This window comes from Symphalangus syndactylus, chromosome 5, assembly GCF_028878055.3.
Source record: "Symphalangus syndactylus isolate Jambi chromosome 5, NHGRI_mSymSyn1-v2.1_pri, whole genome shotgun sequence".
Taxonomy (NCBI): domain Eukaryota; kingdom Metazoa; phylum Chordata; class Mammalia; order Primates; family Hylobatidae; genus Symphalangus; species Symphalangus syndactylus.
In genome coordinates, this window is record NC_072427.2 from 66503502 (window position 1) to 66526819 (window position 23318).

Sequence of the window (23318 nt, forward strand, 5' to 3'; positions counted from 1 at the left end):
GCAGTTTCGGGGAGCCAGATGGATGGGAGTGTCTAGGGGTTGAGGTGCTCTAAGTCCTGAGAGGGGGGTGCTGGATTCTGGGATCAGAGTCCGAACAAGAGTTGGGGTGTGGTGGGGGCTGCCAGCGGGGTTTTGAGGGAAGGCTCTGGAGTGCTGGGTTAGAAAAGATGTTGGAGCGGGTTTAGGGAAAGGAGGGGCGTGGCCGGGGAGCCCATCCTGGAGGCCAAGCCGGATCCTCAGGTTTGGCTAGGGGGCGGCTGGGGCCGGGGTGCCGGCGGGGCCGCGGGGGTCTGCGGCGCTGGCTGGGGTTCGCGCTCGGAGCCAGTCGCCGGGGCTCCGCGGGGGGGCGGTGCGAGCTCGGGCTGCGGGCGGGCCGGGAGGAGGCGGCGGCTCCGAGAAGAACATGAATCAGCGGCGGCGACGGCGGCGACGGCAGTGGAAGGAGCGCGGTGGCCCGGGAGCGGCCCCGGGGACCCCGCACTGCTGACGGCGGCGACCGCGGCCAGAGGCGGGCGCGGGTCTCGGAGGCGGTCGCCTCAGCGCCGCCCCACGGGCGGCCCCAGCCCCTCCCGCAGCCCTCCTCCCTCCCGCTCCCTTCCCGCCTCCTCCTCCCCGCCCTCCTCCCTCCTCGCTCGCGGGCCGGGCCCGGCATGGTGCGGCGTCGCCGCCGATGGCGCTGAGGCGGAGCATGGGGCGGCCGGGGCTCCCGCCGCTGCCGCTGCCGCTGCCGCCGCCACCGCGGCTTGGGCTGCTGCTGGCGGCTCTGGCTTCTCTGCTGCTCCCGGAGTCCGCCGCCGCAGGTAGGGGCTGGCCCGGGAGGCGGCGGGAAGCGGGGGGCTGCGGAGGGGCGCGGCCCGGGGTCGGAGCCCGGGACGGGCCTGGCGGGCCAGAGTCGGGGTGGGGGTCCGGAGCCGAAGGCCGAGGCTCGGGGCTGGGGCAGGGCGCGCTGCGGAGTGCTCGCCGCCAGATCTCCGGCCGGGCCCCCACCCCCAACTTTCTGGCGCTCGGGGCTCTTCTGGCGGGGTGGAAGAGAAGGCAGCGGGGTGTGGGCTGTGTGGTCAGCGGGGAGTGTTTGGGACTGCATTTTCCCGCCTCGATGCTCCCAGCTGTTAGCTCCCTCCTTCCCAGTACTGGGGACCCCATTCTGCCTGCCCCGCACGCGAAGGTCTGCCTCGGAAACCACACGGGCCGGCGCTGGGCACCCAAAGGCCACCCTGATACCATTTAGGTACACAGGGGCTGTGAGGGTGCCCAGTCACAAAAAACAAATGGGCACACTCGAGTTCCTGTGCCCTCAGAGCTTCCTGAAAGCAGAACCTTGGAGAGGATGGGCTGGTGCCAGGTTGCTGGTCTTTGGGAGTGGTTAGTCTTGTGTTCCCACATAGCCACTGAGGCATTTGCTGGTGACAAGAGGGTTCCATGCAGCACGGTGCTCTCCAAGTTCCCACCCCGCACCTCGGGGACTGCTGGGCATATAGGGAGCGGGAGGCTGGCCCCCATCCTGTGACTGGTCCTGAGAGGGTGAAGGGACCAGGCAAGAGCCACAGGCCAGGACAGCGGCCACCCGCTGGCATCTTCTCTTGAGACAGCATTCCTTGCCATATCAGCCTCTCAGGGAAGGGAAGGGAAACGGAGTGACGAGTATTTACAAGCCAAAAGGTGTGGACCTGATGCTCAGGGAGCCCACGACTTTGCCTAGAGTCACACAGCAAAGGGCGGGAAGAAGCAGGGCTGGATTTCAGTTATGCGGATACTTGACCTGCCCCTCTCTCTGCTTAATAAACATGCCAGGAGGCCAGGAGAGGTGCGTGTGTGTGTGTGTGTGTGTGTGTGTGTGTGTGTGCACGCGCGTGCGCACGCGCACGAGCACACGCAAGTTCCAAAGAGTGGCCCCTGTGGATGTGGCAGTGGCTCAGGGGTCTTAGGCTGCCTGCTCAGGGCCCCAGCCCTCCCTTCTGCCTCCCACCTTCCTAGCACTCGCCCCTGCCCACATTCAGGTATTAATAGAGCGGATGGCTGCCAGGAAGGCTGCCATGTGTTTGATCTGACGTGGTTTTGCAGCCATATGTTCTCTACTTCAGGGGAGCACCCCCTCCTTTCCTTCAGCCCTGCTCCATTTGGTAAGGTTGGGTGCAGAGGGTGCTGGCAGCAATTCAGGGTCTGGGCTGACACCTTGGGTGGAGAGCTGGCAGCCTGTTGCACTAGTTGGGTGCAGCAGTCATTCCTAGAGCAGTGCCTGCCCCAGTAGGGTAACTCCCGTCGTTTCAGCCCAGCCTGCCTTCCTTTTCCTGTCTGGGCTCAGAAGGAGGACATGGGGAAGAGGTCCTTAGAGCCGGAGGGAACTTTGAGAGCTTGCCATGCCCCTTCCCTTTGCCCAGGTCCAGCGACCTTCCCTTCCACACTGTCCTACCTCTGCTTCCGTGACTTTGGCTGAGAAAGAGCCCTCTGTCTGACACAGAAGCTACCTTCTAGAAGAGAATGGGAACTGTTTACAGAGACAGAGTCCCTCTCAAGGCTGACACATGTTCCTTCCCACCCCTCAGGTCTGAAGCTCATGGGAGCCCCGGTGAAGTTGACAGTGTCTCAGGGGCAGCCGGTGAAGCTCAACTGCAGTGTGGAGGGGATGGAGGAGCCTGACATCCAGTGGGTGAAGGATGGGGCTGTGGTCCAGAACTTGGACCAGTTGTACATCCCAGTCAGTGAGCAGCACTGGATCGGCTTCCTCAGGTGCAGGCCTGTGGGGGAAGGTGTGGGCTGCCAGCCAGGGGGCAGGCTATGCTCTTTCCTTGGGGATTGGGAGCTGGGGCCCTCTCCTGATGCCCAGAGGTCTGTGGTTTTTTTATTTGGCTACCTGTGGGACCTTCTAGAAGTGGGGGCAGGCTGAATTCATCAAGTTTGCCCAGCAGAGCTGCCCCCCTTGACCCTGGGAAGCAAGCCTCGTATCCTGTTTCCACAGCCTGAAGTCAGTGGAGCGCTCTGATGCCGGCCGGTACTGGTGCCAGGTGGAGGATGGGGGCGAAACCGAGATCTCCCAGCCAGTGTGGCTCACGGTAGAAGGTGAGGAGGCAGAGCCATATGGGCGTGTTGGCCTGGAGCACGTGCTGTCTGCTGGTGACTATACCTCTGCAGCGGAGAACTCAGTAGAAGCTGGGCTGCCCCACTGCTCTGTGGGGCCTGGTTGTCCAGGCTGTAGGCTCACTCCAGACGTCGGAAGACCCTACCAGTTGGAGTTGGGTATCTGAGAACCAAGGGACCAACTGGGATCCACAACCTGTGGGGTGCAGTCTGTTTCTGTTGCTTGAGCAACAAGCTTCAAGCATCCATCTGGGACTGGACCCTGTTCTGCCAAGTGGCCTGGCCAGCAGGGGGAGGGGAGGAAGGCTGTGCAGCTGCGGGAGCTCAGAGCTGTTCAGCCCAGGAAAACAAAGTGACTAAGAAAGTAACAAAGGGCCCTGAATGGGAGCTGGGGCCTGGCAGCAGAACTCTGCTAAAGCTCCCACCCACTCCCCTGAGTTTTATGCCCCTCTCCCAGCTCTCCTCCCCCAGTCTCCTCTCTTACTGCAAGAAGAGCTGTCCAAATCTGCCATGCCTAAGGGGGCAGCATGGAAGACGTGTCTAAGGTGCCAGGCGTGGTGGCGTGTGCCTGTAGTCCCAGCTACTCCGGAGGCTAAGGCCAGAGGATCACTTGAGCCCCCAGGAGTTCCAGGCCAGCCTGGGCAACATAGAGAGACCTCCCCACCACCAATCTCAAAAAAAAAAAAAAAAAAAAAATTCCTAAGGAGCCTGAAAAAGAGAAGCACTGCCTACCTCTCAAGCTAGTTCTGCTGTTGACCTAATCATAAGGGGCCTGTGGGAACCTTCTGCGCGGAGGACTTCAGATGTAAACAGACTTGTGATTTGTACAGTAGGAAGCCTAAGAGGTGGCAGGGCTCACTCCTCACTCCCCTTCTCTCCTAGGTGTACCATTTTTCACAGTGGAGCCAAAAGATCTGGCAGTGCCACCCAATGCCCCTTTCCAACTGTCTTGCGAGGCTGTGGGTCCCCCTGAACCTGTTACCATTGTCTGGTGGAGAGGAACTACGAAGATCGGGGGACCCGCTCCCTCTCCATCTGTTTTAAATGTAACAGGTGAGCAGCCTCAGAAGGGGGCTTGGAGTGGAGAAGGAGCTGGGTCCTGGAGGGCACTGAAGCTGGCAGAGTTTCAGCCACTGAGCTTGCGGTTGCGAGTGTCCAGAGCAAGCCCCAGTGTCTGGGGACGTGAGCTGCGCCATTACTAAGCTCATTAGTCAGGTGTGCTAGGCTGGCTGGGTGGGCTGATTAGTGGTGATCCTGCTGTGTGTGCTTAAGGAGGGTGTGGGGCCACCTTCGGTTCACAGCAGTCCAGGCCATGCACAGCTGGCCCTCAGAGATGAATTGTATGAGACCAGGGGCACCCATCCCCCACCCCTCCCAAGGGAAGGAGCCAGAAACCAGCCCACGCAGAGCTAGGGAGGAGTATCTGGCAGACACTGAGAAGACAAGACTCTCAGGCTGCAGAGAGGGGAGAGGAGGGAGAGAGAAGGGGTAGGGGGAGGTTAGCACAAAGATACAGAAAGCACCCCTAATGGTGCTTTCCGGGAAACCTCCAGACGTTTTCCCAAACAACTGTGTCTGTCCATACCTCTGCACAGTCACACCTGCACACCCACCTGGGCCCCAAGTTTCTTGGGCACATACCCTCACATGCTTGTAAGGCTTGCTTATTTGTGAAACAAGTATACTGTTTCTGGTTGAGGCTTGAACTGGGCAAAAAAGGTGGGAGTCTGAGCTTGGTCTCATGTGCTGGAAGGTGCCAGGGAAATGGGCGCTGAGCTAGGTTCTCCAGCAATTTGAATCTTGAGAAGAGGTGGACTATGAGACCTCTCGGAAGCAAGTGCAGGTCCTGTTCAGGAGGCGCTGAGTTGGGGCAGATTAGGGAGGAGGTTGGGTTCACTTCCTTCCAGGTGTGCGTGGTTGGGACCCTCAGGCAGGCAGCCTGATAATAAGCACTCACTGAACTCCTACTCCACACCACACTGTGCTAGGCACCACAGGGGACAGCGGGAATACAAAGGAAACAGAAGTCAAAGAACTGAATATAACTGGTGAGACAAGACACGTGCATAAAGAGCTGAGAACTACTGCAAGGCAGAGAGTCTGCAAATAACAACCCCAAGGGGGCACAGAGCAAACAGAAGGGCTCACTCTGGTATGCGCAATAAAAGAGTGACCAGAAAAGGGAGGCAATTTGTGCTGTGTGTGGGAGATGGGATGAAGGTGGGAGGGTGGTATAGCGTTTCTCAAGGGCTTATTTAGCATGCCGTGCACTTGACACACATTACCTGATTCTCACAATTCTCCCATTTGAGAGATGAGAAAACAGAGCCCTCTCCAGGCTCACCAGACTCCAGTGTCCCTGTTCATTTCACCGTGCCTCACTGCCCAGCCCCTTCCTTTGGCAGGAGGGATTTAAGGATGTTCAGACCAGAGCCTGAGTATTCCCCTTTCCCAATCCCTCACTGAGTGGGGGTTGCTGCTTGGGGAGCTGACTGAGGTTTTCTGGCCCCAGGGGTGACCCAGAGCACCATGTTTTCCTGTGAAGCTCACAACATAAAAGGCCTGGCCTCTTCTCGCACAGCCACTGTTCACCTTCAAGGTAGGAGGGCTGGCAGGGAGGAAGGGTGGATGAGGCCAGGGGCATTCCCATCGAGCTGTCCAGCAGTTAGAATTGTTCTGTGTTCCAGCTCCCCTTGTGGTCCTGCTGGGATCTAGGGAGTGAGGAGTTAATTGGCATAGCTCCCATTCCTAGTGGGAGCACCTGAGACCCTGCGTGGCTGAGATGAGAATAGAATCCTGACGTCACAGCAGATTTCCCATCACGAAGCAGAGTCCTTGGGAGGGAGGGAAGGAGGGAGGGAGGCAGCAGGAGATGGTCAAGGCCCATGCCCAGCCTTGTTTCTGCCCCTCCCTTTGAAGGGATGGGGGTGGGGACAACAGCCTAGCACCGGATGGAGGAGACCCAGAGAGCTGGTGCACAGAGAGAGGGGGAGGGAGAGGGTGTCTGCAGGAGCCAGGCTGTGGCTGCAGGGACAGCTGCCTGTCTCTCCCTTTTATCTCCCAAGCCTGAGTTGCCGCCCCCACATACCCTCTCATCTTATTCCTCAGTCACACAGGGCCTTCGTTGCAGGGAGAGGCAACCTCTCTCCACAGCCCAGGCACTCTCCCAGGTGTGAGCAGCTGTGCCCTACTGGTTGCTTATGTGTGTACTACTGTGATCCTGGGAGTGCTGAGTAGCTGTCTTTAGGTTGGGGATGCCCTGGACCCTCAGAGAGACTCAAGGCTTGACTCCCACGCCTCCTGCTGCCTCCGCTCATATCCCTACTGGGCACTGATTCTGAGTCCCCGTCCACAGCACTGCCTGCAGCCCCCTTCAACATCACCGTGACAAAGCTTTCCAGCAGCAACGCTAGTGTGGCCTGGATGCCAGGTGCTGATGGCCGAGCCCTGCTACAGTCCTGTACAGTTCAGGTAGGCTCTCCGGGCCGGGCCATGTTCGTTCTGGCTGCATGGCCAGCACTTTGTTGACAGGGGTATCACACTCACTAGCCAGCTCCTGGGGGCTTGGTGTGCAGCTCTTTTCAGGCACTGCTCCTTAGCAGGAAGAACACAGGCCACTGTCTCTTATCATGGGGTGCTCTGGCAACTAAGTGACTTTGCAGATTGGCTCAAACTCATGCATTTATAAGGCTGGAAAGCAGATCACTAGAACAGATTTGGGGTACCTGGAAGGTTTTTCTTTCTTTTTTTTTTTTTTTTTGAGACAGGGTCTCGCTGTTGGCCAGGCTGGAGTGCAGTGGCGTCATCTCGGCTCACTGCAGCCTCCACCTCCTGGGTTCAAGTGATTCTCCTGCCTCAGCCTCCCCAGCAGCTAGGATTAGGATTACAGTCATGCACCACCACGCCCAGCTAATTTTTTTTTTTTTTGTATTTTTAGTAGAGACTAGTAGTTCACCATGTTAGCCAGGCTGATCTCAAACTCCTGACTTCAAGTGATCTGCCTGCCTCAGCCTCCCAAAGTGCTGGTATTACAGGCGTGAGCCAGCACACCCAGCCGAGTTTTTCTTACTTAGGTGAAAGCTCAAACCTTTGCTGATACTCACACTATCATGCTCTGCCTTACCCCCCAACCCCCACTCAAGCCAAAGAGAACAAGATGACCAGAAGGGGCCCTAAGCCTTGGAGAGTGGAAAAACTGGGTAAGGTGATACTAAAAACAAGAGGCAATGCAGGCTTGCTCATTTTCATCCGTTTACTCAAAAGCCATTTAATGAGTACCTTTCAAAACTGTTCTGGGCAGCCGGGCGCGGTGGCTCACGCTTGTAATCCCAGCACTTTGGGAGGCCGAGGCGGGCGGATCACGAGGTCAGGAGATCGAGACCACGGTGAAACCCCATCTCTACTAAAAATACAAAAAATTAGCCGGGCGTGGTGGCGGGCGCCTGTAGTCCCAGCTACTCGGAGAGGCTGAGGCAGGAGAATGGCGCGAACCCGGGAGGTGGAGCTTGCAGTGAGCCGAGATTGCGCCACTGCACTCCAGCCTGGGCGACAGAGCGAGACTCCGTCTCAAAAAAAAAAAAAAAAAAAAAAACTGTTCTGGGCAGTTCCCCTGGGCAGGAGGGGCCCCTGCTGTGGGCTCCACCATTTAGAGAACCCTACTGAGGTTGGGCACAGTGGCTCATGTCTGTAATCCCAGCACTTTGGGCAGTGGAGACGGGAGGATTGCTTGAGCCTGGGAGTTCAAGACCAGCCTGGGCAACATGGCAAAACCCTTTCTCTACAAAAAATACAAAAATTATCCAGGCACAGTGGCATGCGCCTGCACTCCTAACTATTCAGGAGGCTAGAGTGGGAGGATGACTTGAGCCTGAGAAGTCAAGGCTGCGGTGAGCCGAGATCATGCCACTGCACTCCAGCCTGAGTGAGTGACAGGGCAAGATCCTGTCTCTATAAAAAAAAAAAAAAAAAAAAAAAGAGGATCCTACTCTGGCCCTCCTTTGGCTACACCCCTTTCCCTTGGGCAAAGAGCCTGCAGGGCCAAGAGGATATGCCCATCCAGATGGCAAGGACCCCCTCACTGCCACACTATACTATAGCTATTCAGGATCTCTTGCCCTAATGGCCCTGAGTCTGCTTCTGGGGCCTGTGTGGGTCTTTTCCCTGCTTCATCTTCCCAAGGATGGACCACAGTGTGATATGAGCACCTCTAAGCCCACGGGGCAGCCATTCATGAGGGGGATGGGAATGGAGCTTGGATATGCAGTCAGCATTGTCCACGCCTGTGCACATGAGGCCCCTCATGGTGCAGACCTTGGCTTCAGGCCAGCTCTTCCAGTGCCGCCTCATTCTGACTCGGGACTCCAGGGATTTGGAGAGTTACAAATGCAAACCTGATCTCCCAGGTTGTTTTGAAGGTTTATTGGTCAAAATATTAAGATAGAAACTATTTAATAGTTTGTTAGCTGATTTATAATGTTTAAATATTTAGACATATAGTACGTGGATCTCTTTGTACTCTTGCCCTGGGCCCCCAAAATGTAAGATGAGGGGCTGGTTCATAGTGCCCTAGGCTCCCAGTTTTCTCTGAGCTTCAGAAGTCTGGAACTTTGGAGTGGCATGTAAACAGGCACAATAAATGGTAAGTATCCCTAAGAGTTTCTCACCAAGTACAAAAGGACAAGAGGAGTTTTCTGGAGTGGTTGAGAAAGGCTTTCACCAAGAAAGTGATATTTGCACTGAGTCTCAAAGGATGAGTAGGCCTTTGCTAGGAAGAGCAGATCATTCCAAGTGAAAGGAACAGCATTTGCAAAAAGGCATGAAGGTGTGGAACCCCGTGTATTATTGGGGTGGGGGCAGATGGGAGGGTGTGGGTTGCACGTGTTTGCTGATAGAGGAAGCATTCATTCAAGCACCCATAACTATACCCATCCCATCTTCCATCTCTCACAGGCTCTCCCCTACATCATTAGTTTTCTGCTTTTCTGTAGGTGACACAGGCCCCAGGAGGCTGGGAAGTCCTGGCTGTTGTGGTCCCTGTGCCCCCTTTTACCTGCCTGCTCCGGGACCTGGTGCCTGCCACCAACTACAGCCTCAGGGTGCGCTGTGCCAATGCCTTGGGGCCCTCTCCCTATGCTGACTGGGTGCCCTTTCAGACCAAGGGTCTAGGTAAGGGATGCATAGAGCAGAGGGGGTGGGCAGGGCTGCAGCCGGGAAGGGGGCCGTGTTGGCTGGAGTTCTGAATGGTGCTGGTGGAGATGGAGGTTCAGGCATCATTCGGCAAACATTTACTGCATATAACTACATACCACCTTGTAAATAGTTCTTGTAGGTGGAACAGATAAGCAAACTGGAAAAGATCAGATAATGTGGTTGATGAAGAGTATCCCCAGGTGGTTAAGGAAACCCTCCCCCCCCCAAAAAAAGGTCTGAAGGATCTGGGATCTGAAGGATAAAGAAGAAGCCATGTAAATATCTGGGGGAAAATCACTGCCGGAAGAAGGCACAGCAAGTGCAACGACCCTACGACAGGAACTTGCTCTGCAATTGCGAGGCTGGCATAGCTGTGAGAGGGGAGTGGTGAGGGATGAGGCAGAGAGGCAGTAACCATGGTGATGAAGAGAAACACTGCCGAGCTGGGGTGCTGCCTGTCCTGCCCATTGCTTACCCCTCCCCCAGCACAGTGGGTGAGAGCAGTTAGAGCTGGGAGGTGAACCCTTCCCCACTTTGTGCCTCTCAAGAGCTGTTTAGTTCTTGGGAGTTGGTTCCAAAGGTCTGCATGGAATTATGATGGTGGGAAGGGCAGGGGTCTTAGCAATCTTCTCTCTTTGGCTACAGCCCCAGCCAGCGCTCCCCAAAACCTCCATGCCATCCACACAGATTCAGGCCTTATCTTGGAGTGGGAAGAAGTGATCCCCGAGACCTCTTTGGAAGGCCCCCTGGGACCCTACAAACTGTCCTGGGTTCAAGACAATGGAACCCAGGTAAGACAGACAGAACCCTCCCCTCTCTCCACTCTCCTGGAGTATCAGCCTTCAGGGTTCTAAGGCCTTTAAGAATTTCAAAATGGTTGTCTTTGGTGGGCCTGGGTCTGCCGCAGCCTCAGGGAATCCTCTCCTCCTCACCCTCCTCTGCAAGCTCCACTTCTCAAAGGATTATGTCTCCTGTTAGAGTTGCATCCTGTGTGCACTTTGTAAATAAAGCAGGAAGCACATTCCTGCTTGAGCTGGGGGAGGGCACAGATAAGGCTTTGTCCCCAGCTCAGTTCGCTCCCATCCCCCACCTGTGCATTCCGGGACTGAGCCTTGTTTGTGTTCTGGAGAGGCCCCTGCAGCCCGGAGCAGGAATGTGATTACTCCCAGAAGGTTGTGTTCCCGCAGCCCCTGAACCCACAGTGCCCCTATACTCCCATGTTCCCAGCTGGACCTTTTTCTATCCTCAGGCCCCAGCTGGAGGCCTTCTCCTCAGGCTCACTATGGGGTGGGGGCTTTTCCTGGCTGCAGGATGAGCTGACAGTGGAGGGGACCAGGGCCAATTTGACAGGCTGGGATCCCCAAAAGGACCTGATCGTACGTGTGTGCGTCTCCAATGCAGTTGGCTGTGGACCCTGGAGTCAGCCACTGGTGGTCTCTTCTCATGACCATGCAGGTGAGGCTTGTAGGCAGAGAGGGGCAGAGGCTCAGGGGATCAAGGTTTTCAAGGGCAACCTAGACGGATGGGAGGAGCCTAGTAGCATCTCCCCTCCTAGTAGACCCACAGACAGAGTGAAGAAGTTGAGGCCAGGGCTGGTATTTAAACTATCTTGGCTGGGCATGGTGGCTCATGCCTGTAATCCCAACATTTTGGGAGGTTGAGGGATCGCTTGAGGCCAGCAGTTTGAGACCAGCTCTGGCAACATAGCAAGATTCTGTCTCTACAAAAAAATTAAAAAAAACAAAAAAACAATTAGCCTGGTGTGGTGACATATGCCTGTAGGCCCAGCTGCTCCAGAGGCTGAGGCAGGAGGATTGCTTGAGCCCAGGTGTTTGAGGCTGCAGTGAGCTATGATTGCACCACTGCACTCCAGCCTGAGCAACAGAGTGAGCCTGTTGTCTGTAAACAAACAAACAAATAAGGCCAGGAGTGGTGGTTCACACCTATAATCTTACAACTCTGGGAGGCTGAGGTGGGAGGATTGCTTGAGTCTAGGAGTTTGAGACCACCCTGGGCAGCAAAGTGAGACTTTATCTCTACCAAAAAAATTTAAAAATTAGTCAGGTGTGATGTTGCACACCTGTAGTCCCAGCTACTTGGGAGGCTGAAGTGGAAGGATTGCTTGAGCCCAGGAGGTTGAGGCTGCAGTGAGCTGCAACTGTGCCCCTGCACTCTGGCCTGGGCAACAGAACAAGACTCTGTCTCAAACAAACTATATCTCATTGTCCTCTCTCTGCCCCAGAACTGACATAGAAATCCATGGTCGCACTCTAGGTCACAACAGCCAGGGCCTGTCTCTGACCAGATAGGAAGGACTCTTAGGCCTTCCTCTGGAGCCCCTTTCCCTCAGGACCCTTATTGACCTAGAGGAACCCCTTGAACCAGCGGGATGGCCATCCTGGGAAAGTTCTGAAGGGACCCCATGGTGTCATCCTAGCTCATGCCACTGCACCTCCCTCCCACAGGCCAGCAGGGCCCTCCTCACAGCCGCACATCCTGGGTACCTGTGGTCCTTGGTGTGCTAACGGCCCTGGTGACGGCTGCTGCCCTGGCCCTCATCCTGCTTCGAAAGAGACGGAAAGAGACGCGGTTTGGGTAAGGGGATGGGGATGTGGAGGGAGAGGCAGGTCATGATGAAAGACCTTGGAGCTGACCCCAAATCCTGGGTTTTCCTTTAGGCAAGCCTTTGACAGTGTCATGGCCCAGGGAGAGCCAGCCGTTCACTTCCGGGCAGCCCGGTCCTTCAATCGAGAAAGGCCCGAGCGCATCGAGGCCACATGTGAGTGGTGGGTGATCGTGGGAAGGACAAATGGGCTGACTTGTGCCCCTATCTGCATTCTTTTACCAAATTATTAATTTGACTGATATGTCTGAACATCAGTGAGCCCCAGGCACACAAACCTGCCTATGTGGAGTTCACCACCCCAGCCGTGGGAGACCTAAGCTCATCTCTATGCTCTGAGGGCAGAGTCTGGGGCATAAGAGGCAGGCTGGGTTTTGGCTCAGGAATCAGAGATCCTTCTTTCCCACAAACCCTTTCCCCACAGTGGACAGCTTGGGCATCAGCGATGAACTAAAGGAAAAACTGGAGGATGTGCTCATCCCAGAGCAGCAGTTCACCCTGGGCCGGATGTTGGGCAAAGGTATGTGAGGCTGTGCGGGGATGGGCATGGCTGGTTTGCTGTAGCTGGAGGTGTTTGGTTGCCCCTGTCACTTTGAGGTTGTGGGTTTGGGTCGGCTCCTGTAAACAAGATATGCTTGTAGACTTCTGAGTGTGGGATGTTTGGGGGGAATGGTGGCTGGGGACAGGGAGGGCTGACGAGTTGCTCCCAGCATGACTTTGCTTTGGCTACTGGCAAGGGTGCCTTCTCCACTGGCCCCAGAGTCTCCTGACTGTGTCCCCATGGAGGGTCACTTGGGAGGAAAGATGGCAGGGAGCAGAGAGCCAAGGAGACTCTCCCTTACTTGGATTGGTTCCTAGGAGAGTTTGGTTCAGTGCGGGAGGCCCAGCTGAAGCAAGAGGATGGCTCCTTTGTGAAAGTGGCTGTGAAGATGCTGAAAGGTGAGTCGGGGATAGTTGTAGCCTGAGGGCATCACTTGGAAGGGTAAGAGGGGCGACTGACCCTGAAGCAGGCTCTGCTTTGCCCCTAAATTTTCCAAGAAGAGCTGGGCAGCACTAACTGGGATGCTCTTACCACACGAATAATTCACAAGCCTAAACCCAAACACACATATTCATGCCCAGCCATTGCTCTCTGCCATCAGCAGTGACTGTCCTCTGAGTCCCCTCTTGGGTGATTACAGCTGTGGTTGGTTGACCTGCTGGGCTGCCCAAACCAAAGGGAAGGGAAGGCATTAGCAAGTGGAGAAGTTGCTGAGTAGCACCACTCCTTGGGGGTTTCTCCTGCTCATGGCTGGGCTGTTTCCTGGGCTCCCTGGGAAGCCTAGGACATCTGAAGGACAAGACCTAGGAGGCCTGGGTCAAAACTAGGGGCAATCTTGTTTTATATCCTCCTTCCCCATCCCTTTCTCCTAGCTGACATCATTGCCTCAAGTGACATTGAAGAGTTCCTCAGGGAAGCAGCTTGCATGAAGGAGTTTGACCATCCACACGTGGCCAAACTTGTTGGTGAGCCCCTTTTTGGGGGAGGCAGATAGAGAATAGGGCTAAATATATGCTCTACCAACATGAGAGGGCAGCCTGTAGGAGAGACGTTTGGACTCATCTGGTAAATAAATAGATGGCAAAATAGCAAGGAGGGTCCTGGCAGAAATCTGAGGTGAGGAGTGCCAAAGGTCTGCACATGAAGACTGTGTGGCCGGATGTGGTGGCTCATGCCTATAACCCCAGCACTTTGGGAGGCTGAGGTGGGAGAATTGCTTGAGGCCAGGGGTTTGAGACTAGCCTGGGCAGTATAGCAACAGCCCACCTCTATTTAAAAAAAAAAAAAAAAAAAATACACACACACACACACACACACACGTATACAAAAATTAGCTAGGTGTGGTGGTGTGCACCTTTGTCCAGCTACCCGGGAGGCTGAGGTGGGAGGATCATTTGAGCCCAGAACATTGAGGCTGCAGTGAGCTGTGATTGCGCCACTAAACTCCAGCCTAGAAGACAGAGCAAGATACTGTTTCAGAAAACACAAAGACTGCTTGTGTGGACAGAGAAGGAAAGGAAGGGGACAGAAGATGCTCCAGGGATATGGGAGCAGCCAGAGTCCCTCCTGGGTAGTCCCCCGACCAGCGTGGAGCCTGTGAAAAAATAAAAAATAAATAGCAGAGCCAGAGCTAGAGATGGGACCCAGCAGGTGGGGACTTATGCAGACACCTGAACTGCCCCTTGACCCTTCTATGCTCAGCTCCTGACTCTCCCTTGTCCCAGGGGTGAGCCTCCGGAGCAGGGCTAAAGGCCGTCTCCCCATCCCCATGGTCATCTTGCCCTTCATGAAGCATGGGGACCTGCATGCCTTCCTGCTCGCCTCCCGGATTGGGGAGAACCCCTTTGTGAGTACCTGGTGTGGGGGTGGCCAGGAGGAAATGGGTGGGAACACAGGGCCTGGAAAGGCACAGAGACCCTGGCAGAGAGAGGCTTGCTGGGTGGGGCTGATGGAGCTGGGTGGGAGTAGGAGGGGTCTGAATTTGAATCCTTTTAATCTAGCAGGCTTTCTTTTCTCTCACAAAACCCTGCTGAGAAATATAGGCTGGGCAAGGGCCCTTTCTAGGGGGAGGGACTTGTGGAGCCCCAGGGTGGGGGAGTCTTGGCTTCCAGGCTCGCTCTTAGGCTAGCCGAAGCTTCCTTGCCTTGGGAAGGCCCTCCATCCCCTTCCTTCCTTCCAGTGATTCTGGGGACAGCCTTCAAGCTTTCTGGCCAGGGACCCCCATCCATCCTGCCCCAGCTGAGTGGGCAGGTTAAGCCTGAGCTTGGCCTGTCTGTCCACTAGAACCTACCCCTCCAGACCCTGATCCGGTTCATGGTGGACATTGCCTGCGGCATGGAGTACCTGAGCTCTCGGAACTTCATCCACCGAGACCTGGCCGCTCGGAATTGCATGTATGAATTCTGGAGGACTCGAGGGTGGGAGACAGCAGCAGCTGCCAAGAGGAGCTAGCTAATGGTCGGCTCCTGCCTGGGACAGTATCTGCTATGCATGGGGGTAGCTTGGGAGCAAAGATGTCCTGGCTCTTGTAGGGCTGTGAGCATGGCAGAAGGCTGACTCCCTCCCTCAATGCCCCTTGTAGGCTGGCAGAGGACATGACAGTGTGTGTGGCTGACTTCGGACTCTCCCGGAAGATCTATAGTGGGGATTACTATCGTCAAGGCTGTGCCTCCAAACTGCCCGTCAAGTGGCTGGCCCTGGAGAGCCTGGCTGACAACCTGTATACTGTGCAGAGTGACGTGGTGAGCAGGGTGGCCTGTGAAGCTTGGTGGGGACTAGTGTGAGAGCAGACCTTTAGGATCCTTAAGGGCCTAGCCAAGTCTGCTCTCTGGGGTTTGGTTGCCCCCTGATGAGGCCCTGAGCCCCAGGTTGTGCTTGTCTCAGAGCCATGGCTCTCTGCCTGGCTCAGGACACCTAGTGACAGCTTCTCCCCCAACCTCGATTCTGTCCCAGTGGGCGTTCGGGGTGACCATGTGGGAGATCATGACACGTGGGCAGACGCCATACGCTGGCATTGAAAACGCTGAGATTTACAACTACCTCATTGGCGGGAACCGCCTGAAACAGCCTCCGGAGTGTATGGAGGACGTGTGAGTATCCTGGGAAGGGGGCTCTGGAAGGAAAGGGGAATCTGGAGTTTTGACTGATGGCTGCCACCACAGTTGCTGGCCCAGTGGGAACTAAGAGCCTCAACTGGACCTTTGTTTTTTGATAGAAACATCCTTGTAGTTGGAAGGCTGCACTCCACCTCATACTCACTGTTCATCTACCACCTCCCTGTTTTCTTTCTTTTCCACTTTCCCATCCCAGATTTCTTGCTTTAGCCTTTGTCTATCAGTCTCTTTTCTCCAGTTTGTAAGGAGAACCAGGAACCCCAAGAGCAGAAGGCACAGTGCTGAGTAACAGTGTGGGAGGTTTCCCTGCCATCTTCCCACCCATCATTCCTTTTTTTTTTTTTTTTAATTTGTATTTATTTTATTTTATTTGTTCTGCCCTAGTGAATATAACCTTTGTCCTGGAGACCCCAGCTAATCTAGGAAAACTTCCTAGGCTGAGCTCTCTTGGGAATCTAAGATAAAGAACTGAGATCCTAGGAAGAAGGGAACTGCCTCCTCTTCTTTCTGCAAGCCCAAAGCCCTCGGGACTGGGCAGGCAATGATACCACCCACTTTGCTAGAGTGATAACAGACCCTGTGACAAGATAATGGGAAGTGTCACTGACATTAGCTGGGCATTTAGGCATTCTTTCAGGTAATCTTCCTCTGACCTTGTGAGGAAAAGACTATTATTTATCCCCACTTTGTAGATGAGAAAATAGGATTAGAGAGATTAAATAACATGGCCAACATCACAGAGCTATTAAGTGAATGAGTTGGAATTTGAACCTAGATCCCTGTGGTTTTAGAATGTGTACTCTTAACTCTTTATGACCACAACTGTGATTTGTCTGTTCTAGTCTTAAACTCCCACTCCATCCAAGCCAAGGGCTCCCTAGGCCTTCAGACAACCTTTTGTGAGTATTTTTTGTTTTGTTTTTTGAGACAGGGTCTCGCTCTGTCACCCACGCTGGAGTGTAGTGGCGTGACCTCTGCTTACTGTAGCTTCGACCTCCTGGGCTCAAGTGATCCTCCCTCCCCAGCCTTCCAAGTAGCTGGGACTACAGGCACGTGCCACCACACTCGGCTAATTTTTGTATTTTTGTAGAGACAGGGCTCCGCCATATTTGTCAAGCTGGTCTTGCGCTCCTGGGCTCAAGGGATCCACCTGCCTTGGCCTCCCAAGGCAGCCACCACACCCAGCCCAGAGGACCTTTCATGAGCCCCAGGGGGAGTGGGAGCCACTGTGACCAGAGAAAGAATCTGCTCCATTTCTTGCTCTGGGATTAGACTTCCAGAGGGCCGAGGTCATGGACAGGCACAGGAAGGCTCAGCCTGATGGTGGGGTCCTTCCCTTGGACAGTGGGTTTGATGTGCCCTGAGCCTGGGCTGTGGGTAACTCACCTACACCTGAGAGGGAAATCTTGAGTACACAAGCCAGGCCCTGGCCCTCCTGTTCATTCAGCAGAGCTCAGGGCATGGCAAGGGGCAGGAAGCTCACATCTCCCTGTGGCTGCAGCCTGCTTCAGTTCTAATCTGGAGCTGTAGAAGCTCTGAGGGGCAGTGGGGACCAGATCCTAGTGCAGCCTCCTCCCGAGCTGGAGCTGGTGCTGTCAGTGGAGAGTGGGTGGGCACTGGCCTCACCCAGGCAGCCTGGTGGATAGGCACCAGTTGGCTCCTAGCACAGCCTTGAGGATGTGTCCCAGTCTGGCCATGTACACATGGCCCCAGACCATTCCCATTCCCACGACCTGCTCAGTGTCTGGCATGATTACTGCCACTACTGGGGGCCCCTGCTGGGGGTGTGCTGTTGTGTGAGGCAGTGCTTGGGGCTCTTGTCATGGGCATAGGCAAGAGAGTCAGGCATTTGCATTCATTGGACTTGGTCTCAGCGTCTTTCCATTAGGTTTTTTGGTTTGTTATTTTTCCACCTGAGCCTGAGGCATTCCTTGGGCATCCTGAGTGATAGGCTTCAGGGAATTTATAAGGTTCCTGAAATTGTATGTAAAAAAGCATTCCTGGCAGGGCATGGTGGCTCACGCCTATAATCCCAGCGCTTTGTGGGGGTGGATCACCTGAGGTCGGGAGTTCGAGACCAGCCTGACTAACATAGAGAAACCCCGCCTCTATTAAAAATACAAAATTAGCTGGGCATGGTGGCGCATGCCTGTAATGCCAGCTACTTGGGAAGCTGAGGCAGGAGAATCGCTTCAACCTGGGAGGCAGAGGTTCTAGTGACCCGAGATCACACCACTGCACTCCAGCCTGGGCAACAAGAGCAAAACTCCATCTCAAAAAAAAAAAAAAAAAAAAAAAATTAATTCCTGTCAGGAGGAGAGCTGGAAGCTTTTTCCAGATACTCAAAGGTTGTGTATGAACAGTGAGGACTTTTTTTTTTTTTTGAAATGGAGTTTTGCTCTTGTCGCCCAGGCTGGAGTGCAATGGCACAATCTTGGCTCACCATAACCTCCACCTCCTGGATTCAAGCGATTCTCGTGCCTCAGTCTCCTGAGTAGCTGGGATTACAGGCATGCACCACCCTGCCCAGCTAATTTTGCATTTTTAGTAGAGATGGGGTTTCTCCATGTTGATCAGGCTGGTCTCAAACTCCCGACCTCAGGTGATCCGCCCACCTTGGCCTCCCAAAGGGCTGGGATGACAGGTGTGTACCACCACGCCCAACCAATTTTTGTATTTTTTAGTAGAGACGGGGTTTCATCATGTTGGCCAGGCTGGACTCGAACTCCTGACCTCAAGTGATCCACCCGCCTTGGCCTCCCAAAGTGCTGGGATTACAGACATGAGCCACCATGCCGGCGGATTTTTATTTTTATTTTTTTAATAAGAGAAAGGGTCTGGCTCTGACAGCCAGGCTGGAGTGCAGTAGTGCAATCACAGCTCACTGTAGCCTCAAACCCCTGGGTTCAAGAGATCTTCTGCCCAGCCTCCCTAGTAGCTGGGATTACAGGTACTTACCATCATACCTTGCTTATTAATTATTTTGTTAATAGAGACATGGTCTTGCTATGTTGTCCAGACTGGTCTCGAACTCCTGGGGTCAAAGGATCTTTCAGCCTCAGCCTCCTGAGTAGCTGGGACTACAGGTGCATACTACTGTGTCCGGCTGTACAGTGAGGAATTACTGAGTAGGTACTGCCCACTCAGCATAGGAGGGACTTTGGAGCCATCCCCCTAGCTTCAAATCACAGCTCTGTCACTTTCCACATGTGTGACTTTAGTCACGGTTCTTAACCTCTTTGTGCATGTTTCCACATTTGTAAATGTGGAAATGATCTCTATTTGATCATTGCTTTCATAGGGTTGTTGTGAGAAATAATAAGCCAGAATGTGCCTGTAATCCCAGCTACTCAGGAAGCTGTGGTGGGAGGATCACTTGAGGCCAGGAGTTTGAGACCAGCCTGAGCAACATAGCAAGACCCCGTCTCTACAAATATATTATTTATTTATTTTATTTTATTTTATTTATTTATTTGTTTATTTATTTATTTTGAGACAGAATTTCACTCTTGTTGCCCAGGCTGGAGTACAGTGGCGCAATCTCGGCTCACCGCAACCTCCGCCTCCTGGGTTCAAGCGATTCTCCTGCCTCAGCCTCCCGAGTAGCTGGGATTACAGGAATATGCCACCATGCTGGGCTAATTTTTTTTGTATTTTTAGTAGAGATGGGGTTTCTCCATGTTGATCAGGCTGGTCTCGAACTCCCGACCTCAGGTGATCTGCCCGCCTTGGCCTCCCAAAGTGCTGGGATTACAGGCATGAGCCACTGCACCCGGCCACAATATATTTTTTAAATGGCCCAGTGCAGCTGGGCGTGGTGGCTCACGCCTGTAATCCCAGCACTTTGGGAGGCCGAGGTGGGCGGATCACAAGGTAAGGAGTTCGAAACCAGCCTGGCCAATATGGTGAAACCCTGTCTCTACTAAAAATACAAAAATTAGCCGGGTGTGGTGGCGGGCACCTGTAGTCCCAGCTACTCGGGAGTCTGAGGCAGGAGAATCGGTTGAACCCCGGAGGTGGAGGTTTCAGTGAGCCAAGATCATGACACTGCACTCCAGCCTGGGTGACAGAGCGAGACTCCCTAAAAAAAAAAATGGCCCAGTGCAGTGGTTCACGCCTGTAACCCCAGCACTTTGGGAGGCCAAGGTGGGAGGATCACTTGAGCCCAGGAGTTCAAGACCAGTCTAGGCAACATTATCAGACCCCCATCTCTATAAGCAAACAAATGACAACAAAAAATTAGCTGGGTGTGGTGGCCAGTATCTGTGGTCCTTGCTACTTGTGAGGCTAAAGTGGGATGATCCCTTGAGCCCAGGAGTTTGAAGCTGCAGTGAGCTATAATAGTAATAATAATATACAAAAAATTTTTATTGATTTATTTTTTGAGACGGAGTCTCCCTCTGTCACCCAGGCTGGAGTGCAGTGGCACGATCTCAGCTCACTGCAATCTCTGCCTCCTGGGTTCAAGCAATTCTCCTGCCTCAGCCTCCCAAGTAGCTGGGATTATAGGCATATGCCACCATGCCCGGCTAATTTTTGTATTTTTAGTAGAGTCGGAGTTTTGCCACATTGGCCAGGCTGGTCTAGAACTCCTGACCTCAGGTGATACACCTGCCTCGACCTCCCAAAGTACTGGGATTATAGGCATGAGCCACCGTGCCCAGTCTATTTATTTATTTTTGAGGCAGAGTCTTGCTCTGTTGCCCAGGCTGGAGTGCAGTGGTGGGATCATGGCTCATTGCAGCATCGACTTCCTGGCTCGGGCAATCCTCCCACCTCAGCTTCCCAAGTAGCTGGGACCACAGGCGTCTGAAACCACGTCTGGCAAACTTTTATTTTTTATTTATTTATTTATTTTTTTCTAGATGGAGTCTCGCTCTGTCGCCCAGGCTGGAGTGCAGTGGCGTGATCTTGGCTCACTGCAAGCTCCACCTTCCGGGTTCACGCCATTCTTCTGCCTCAGCCTCCCGAATAGCTGGGACTACAGGCGTCCTCCACCACACCTGGCTAAACTTTTTTATTTTTTGTAGAGATGGGGTCTTTCTATGTTGCCCAGTTTAGAATTTTTTTTTTTTTTGAGACAAGGTCTCGCTCTGTCACCCAGGCTGGAGTGCAGTGGTGAGCAGCATGGCTCACTGCAGTCTTGACCTGAGCTCAAGTGATCCCACCTCAGCCTTCCGAGTAGCTGGGACTACAGGCGTATCTGCCAAGGCTGGCTAATTTTTGTATTATTATAGAGACAGGGTTTTGCCATGTTGCCCAGGCTGGTCTCGAACTCCTGGGCTCAAATAATACCCCCCTTCAGCCTCCCAAAGTGTTGAGATTACAGATGAGAGCCACTGTGCCCCACCAGGGAATAAATTTTTTTAAAACCCTAGTGCCATATGATGAAGGGGCCTCTGCTTTTGAGGTAAGGGCTCCTGCCTTCTCTCACGCTTCTCTCCACCCCAGGTATGATCTCATGTACCAGTGCTGGAGTGCTGACCCCAAGCAGCGCCCGAGCTTTACTTGTCTGCGAATGGAACTGGAGAACATCTTGGGCCAGCTGTCTGTGCTATCCGCCAGCCAGGACCCCTTATACATCAACATAGAGAGAACTGAGGAGCCCACTGCGGGAGGCAGCCTGGAGCTACCTGGAGGGGATCAGCCCTACAGTGGGGCTGGGGATGGCAGTGGCATGGGGGCAGTGGGTGGCACTCCCAGTGACTATCGGTACATCCTCACCCCTGGAGGGCTGGCTGCGCAGCCAGGGCAGGCAGAGCACCAGCCAGAGGGTCCCCTCAATGAGACACAGAGGCTTTTGCTGCTGCAGCAAGGGCTACTGCCACACAGTAGCTGTTAGCCCACAGGCAGAGGGCATCGGGGCCATTTGGCCGGCTCTGCTGGCCACTGAGCTGGCTGACTAAGCCCCGTCTGACCCCAGCCCAGACAGCAAGGTGTGGAGGCTCCTGTGGTAGTCCTCCCAAGCTGTGCTGGGAAGCCTGGACTGACCAAATCACCCAATCCCAGTTCTTCCTACAACCACTCTGTGGCCAGCCTGGCGTCAGTTTAGGCCTTGGCTTGATGGAAGTGGGCCAGTCCTGGTTGTCTGAACCCAGGCAGCTGGCAAGAGCGGGGTGGTTATGTTTCCATGGTTACCATGGGTGTGGATGGCAGTGGGGGGAGGGCACGTCCAGCTCTGTGGGCCCTACCCTCCTGCTGAGCTGCCCCTGCTGCTTAAGTGCATGCATTGAGCTGCCTCCAGCCTGTTGGCCCAGCTATTACCACACTTGGGGTTTAAATACCCAGGCGTGCCCCTCCAAGTCACAAAGAGATGTCCTTGTAATATTCCCTTTTAGGTGAGGGTTGGTAAGGGGTCGGTATCTCAGGTCTGAATCTTCACCATCTTTCTGATTCCGCACCCTGCCTAGGCCAGGAGAAGTTGAGGGGAGCATGCTTCCCTGCAGCTGACCGGGTCACACAAAGGCATGCTGGAGTACCCAGGCTATCAGGTGCCCCTCTTCCAAAGGCAGTGTGCCGAGCCAGCAAGAGGAAGGGGTGCTGTGAGGCTTGCCCAGGAGTGAGTGAGGCCGGAGAGGAGTTCAGGAACCCCTCTCCATACCCACAATCTGAGCACGCTACCAAATCTCAAAATATCCTAAGACTAACAAAGGCAGCTGTGTCTGAGCCCAGCCCTTCTAAACGGTGACCTTTAGTGCCAACTTCCCCTCTAACTGGACAGCCTCTTCTGTCCCAAGTCTCCAGAGAGAAATCAGGCCTGATGAGGGGGAGTTCCTGGAACCTGGACCCCCGCCTTGGTGGGGGAGCCTCTGGAATGCATGGGGCGGGTCCTAGCTGTCAGGGACATTTCCAAGCTGTTAGTTGCTGTTTAAAATAGAAATAAAATTGAAGACTAAAGACCTAAGGTTTTGTCTTTTTTTTTTTTTTTTTTCTTTTTTTTGAGACAGTCTCACTGTGTCACCCAGGCTGGAGTGCATGGTGTGATCTTGGCTCACTGCAAACTCTGCCTCCTGGGTTCAAGCGATTCTTGTGCCTCAGCCACCTGAGTAGCTGGGATGATTACAGGAGATCACTACCATGCCCAGGTAATTTTTATATTTTTAGTAGAGATGTGGTTTCATCATGTTGGCCAGGGTGGTCTCGAACTCATGACCTCAAGTGATCTGCCTGCCTTGGCCTCCCAAAGTGCTGGGATTACAGGCCTGAGCCACCACACCTGGCCCCAGCTTTGTCTCTTAAATGTTTACTTTTTTTGAGATCACAAAGATGAAAGATTTTTACATAGAGAAAAATCTGGAAAGACATATGCCAAAATGTTAACAGCTGTTATCTTTTTTTTTTTTTTTTTGAGACAGAGTCTCACTCTGTCCCCCAGGCTGGAGTGCAGTTGCATGATCTCAGCTCACTGCAGGCTCCGCCTCCCTGGTTCACGCCATTCTCCTGCCTCAGCCTCCCGAGTAGCTGGGACTACAGGGGCCCGCCACCACGCCCGGCTAATTTTTTGTATTTTTAGTAGAGACGGGGTTTCACCGTGTTAGCCAGGATGGTCTCAATCTCCTGACCTCGTGATCCACCCGCCTCGGCCTCCCAAAGTGCTGGGATTACAGGTGTGAGCCACCACGCCCGGTAACAGCTGTTATCTTTAAATGATGGGGTTAAGGGGACTTTCTTCTTTGTGCTTTCCAAGTTTTCTGCATTGAGCACAAAATGCTTTTGTAATTAGATACAGGATCCCAATGGATCTTATTATACTGAAGATAATACAGAGTCACCGTGG

General features: G+C 54.1%; 1 protein-coding gene across 2 annotated transcripts; it reads left to right on the forward strand.

The window, feature by feature from the left end:
* The first annotated feature begins 314 nt into the window (after positions 1–314).
* Positions 315–22445, forward strand: TYRO3 (TYRO3 protein tyrosine kinase). Of its 2 annotated transcripts, XM_055278807.2 has the most exons (19): positions 321–800; positions 2544–2727; positions 2957–3057; positions 3958–4128; positions 5588–5674; positions 6431–6546; positions 9063–9240; positions 9910–10055; positions 10575–10719; positions 11730–11859; positions 11943–12043; positions 12312–12407; positions 12746–12826; positions 13301–13393; positions 14153–14274; positions 14712–14821; positions 15010–15169; positions 15381–15517; positions 20993–22445. In XM_055278807.2, the coding sequence occupies exons 1-19, from the start codon at positions 671–673 to the stop codon at positions 21381–21383; spliced, it is 2679 nt and encodes an 892-aa protein (XP_055134782.1). In that variant the 5' UTR covers positions 321–670; the 3' UTR covers positions 21384–22445. The 2 variants fall into 2 exon arrangements, with proteins under 2 accessions (XP_055134784.1, XP_055134782.1); XM_055278809.2 differs by lacking the exon at positions 15381–15517 and having other exon boundaries at positions 315–800; positions 20993–21081.
* The last annotated feature ends 873 nt before the right edge of the window (positions 22446–23318 follow it).

Coding starts and splice junctions, on each gene's coding strand:
- TYRO3 (XM_055278807.2), top strand. CDS start 671: ATGGCGCTGAGGCGGAGCATGGGGCGGCCGGGGCTCCCGCCGCTGCCG. Junction 4,129..5,587: donor ATCTGTTTTAAATGTAACAG/GTGAGCAGCCTC, acceptor TTCTGGCCCCAG/GGGTGACCCAGAGCACCATG. Junction 13,394..14,152: donor ACACGTGGCCAAACTTGTTG/GTGAGCCCCTTT, acceptor CCCTTGTCCCAG/GGGTGAGCCTCCGGAGCAGG.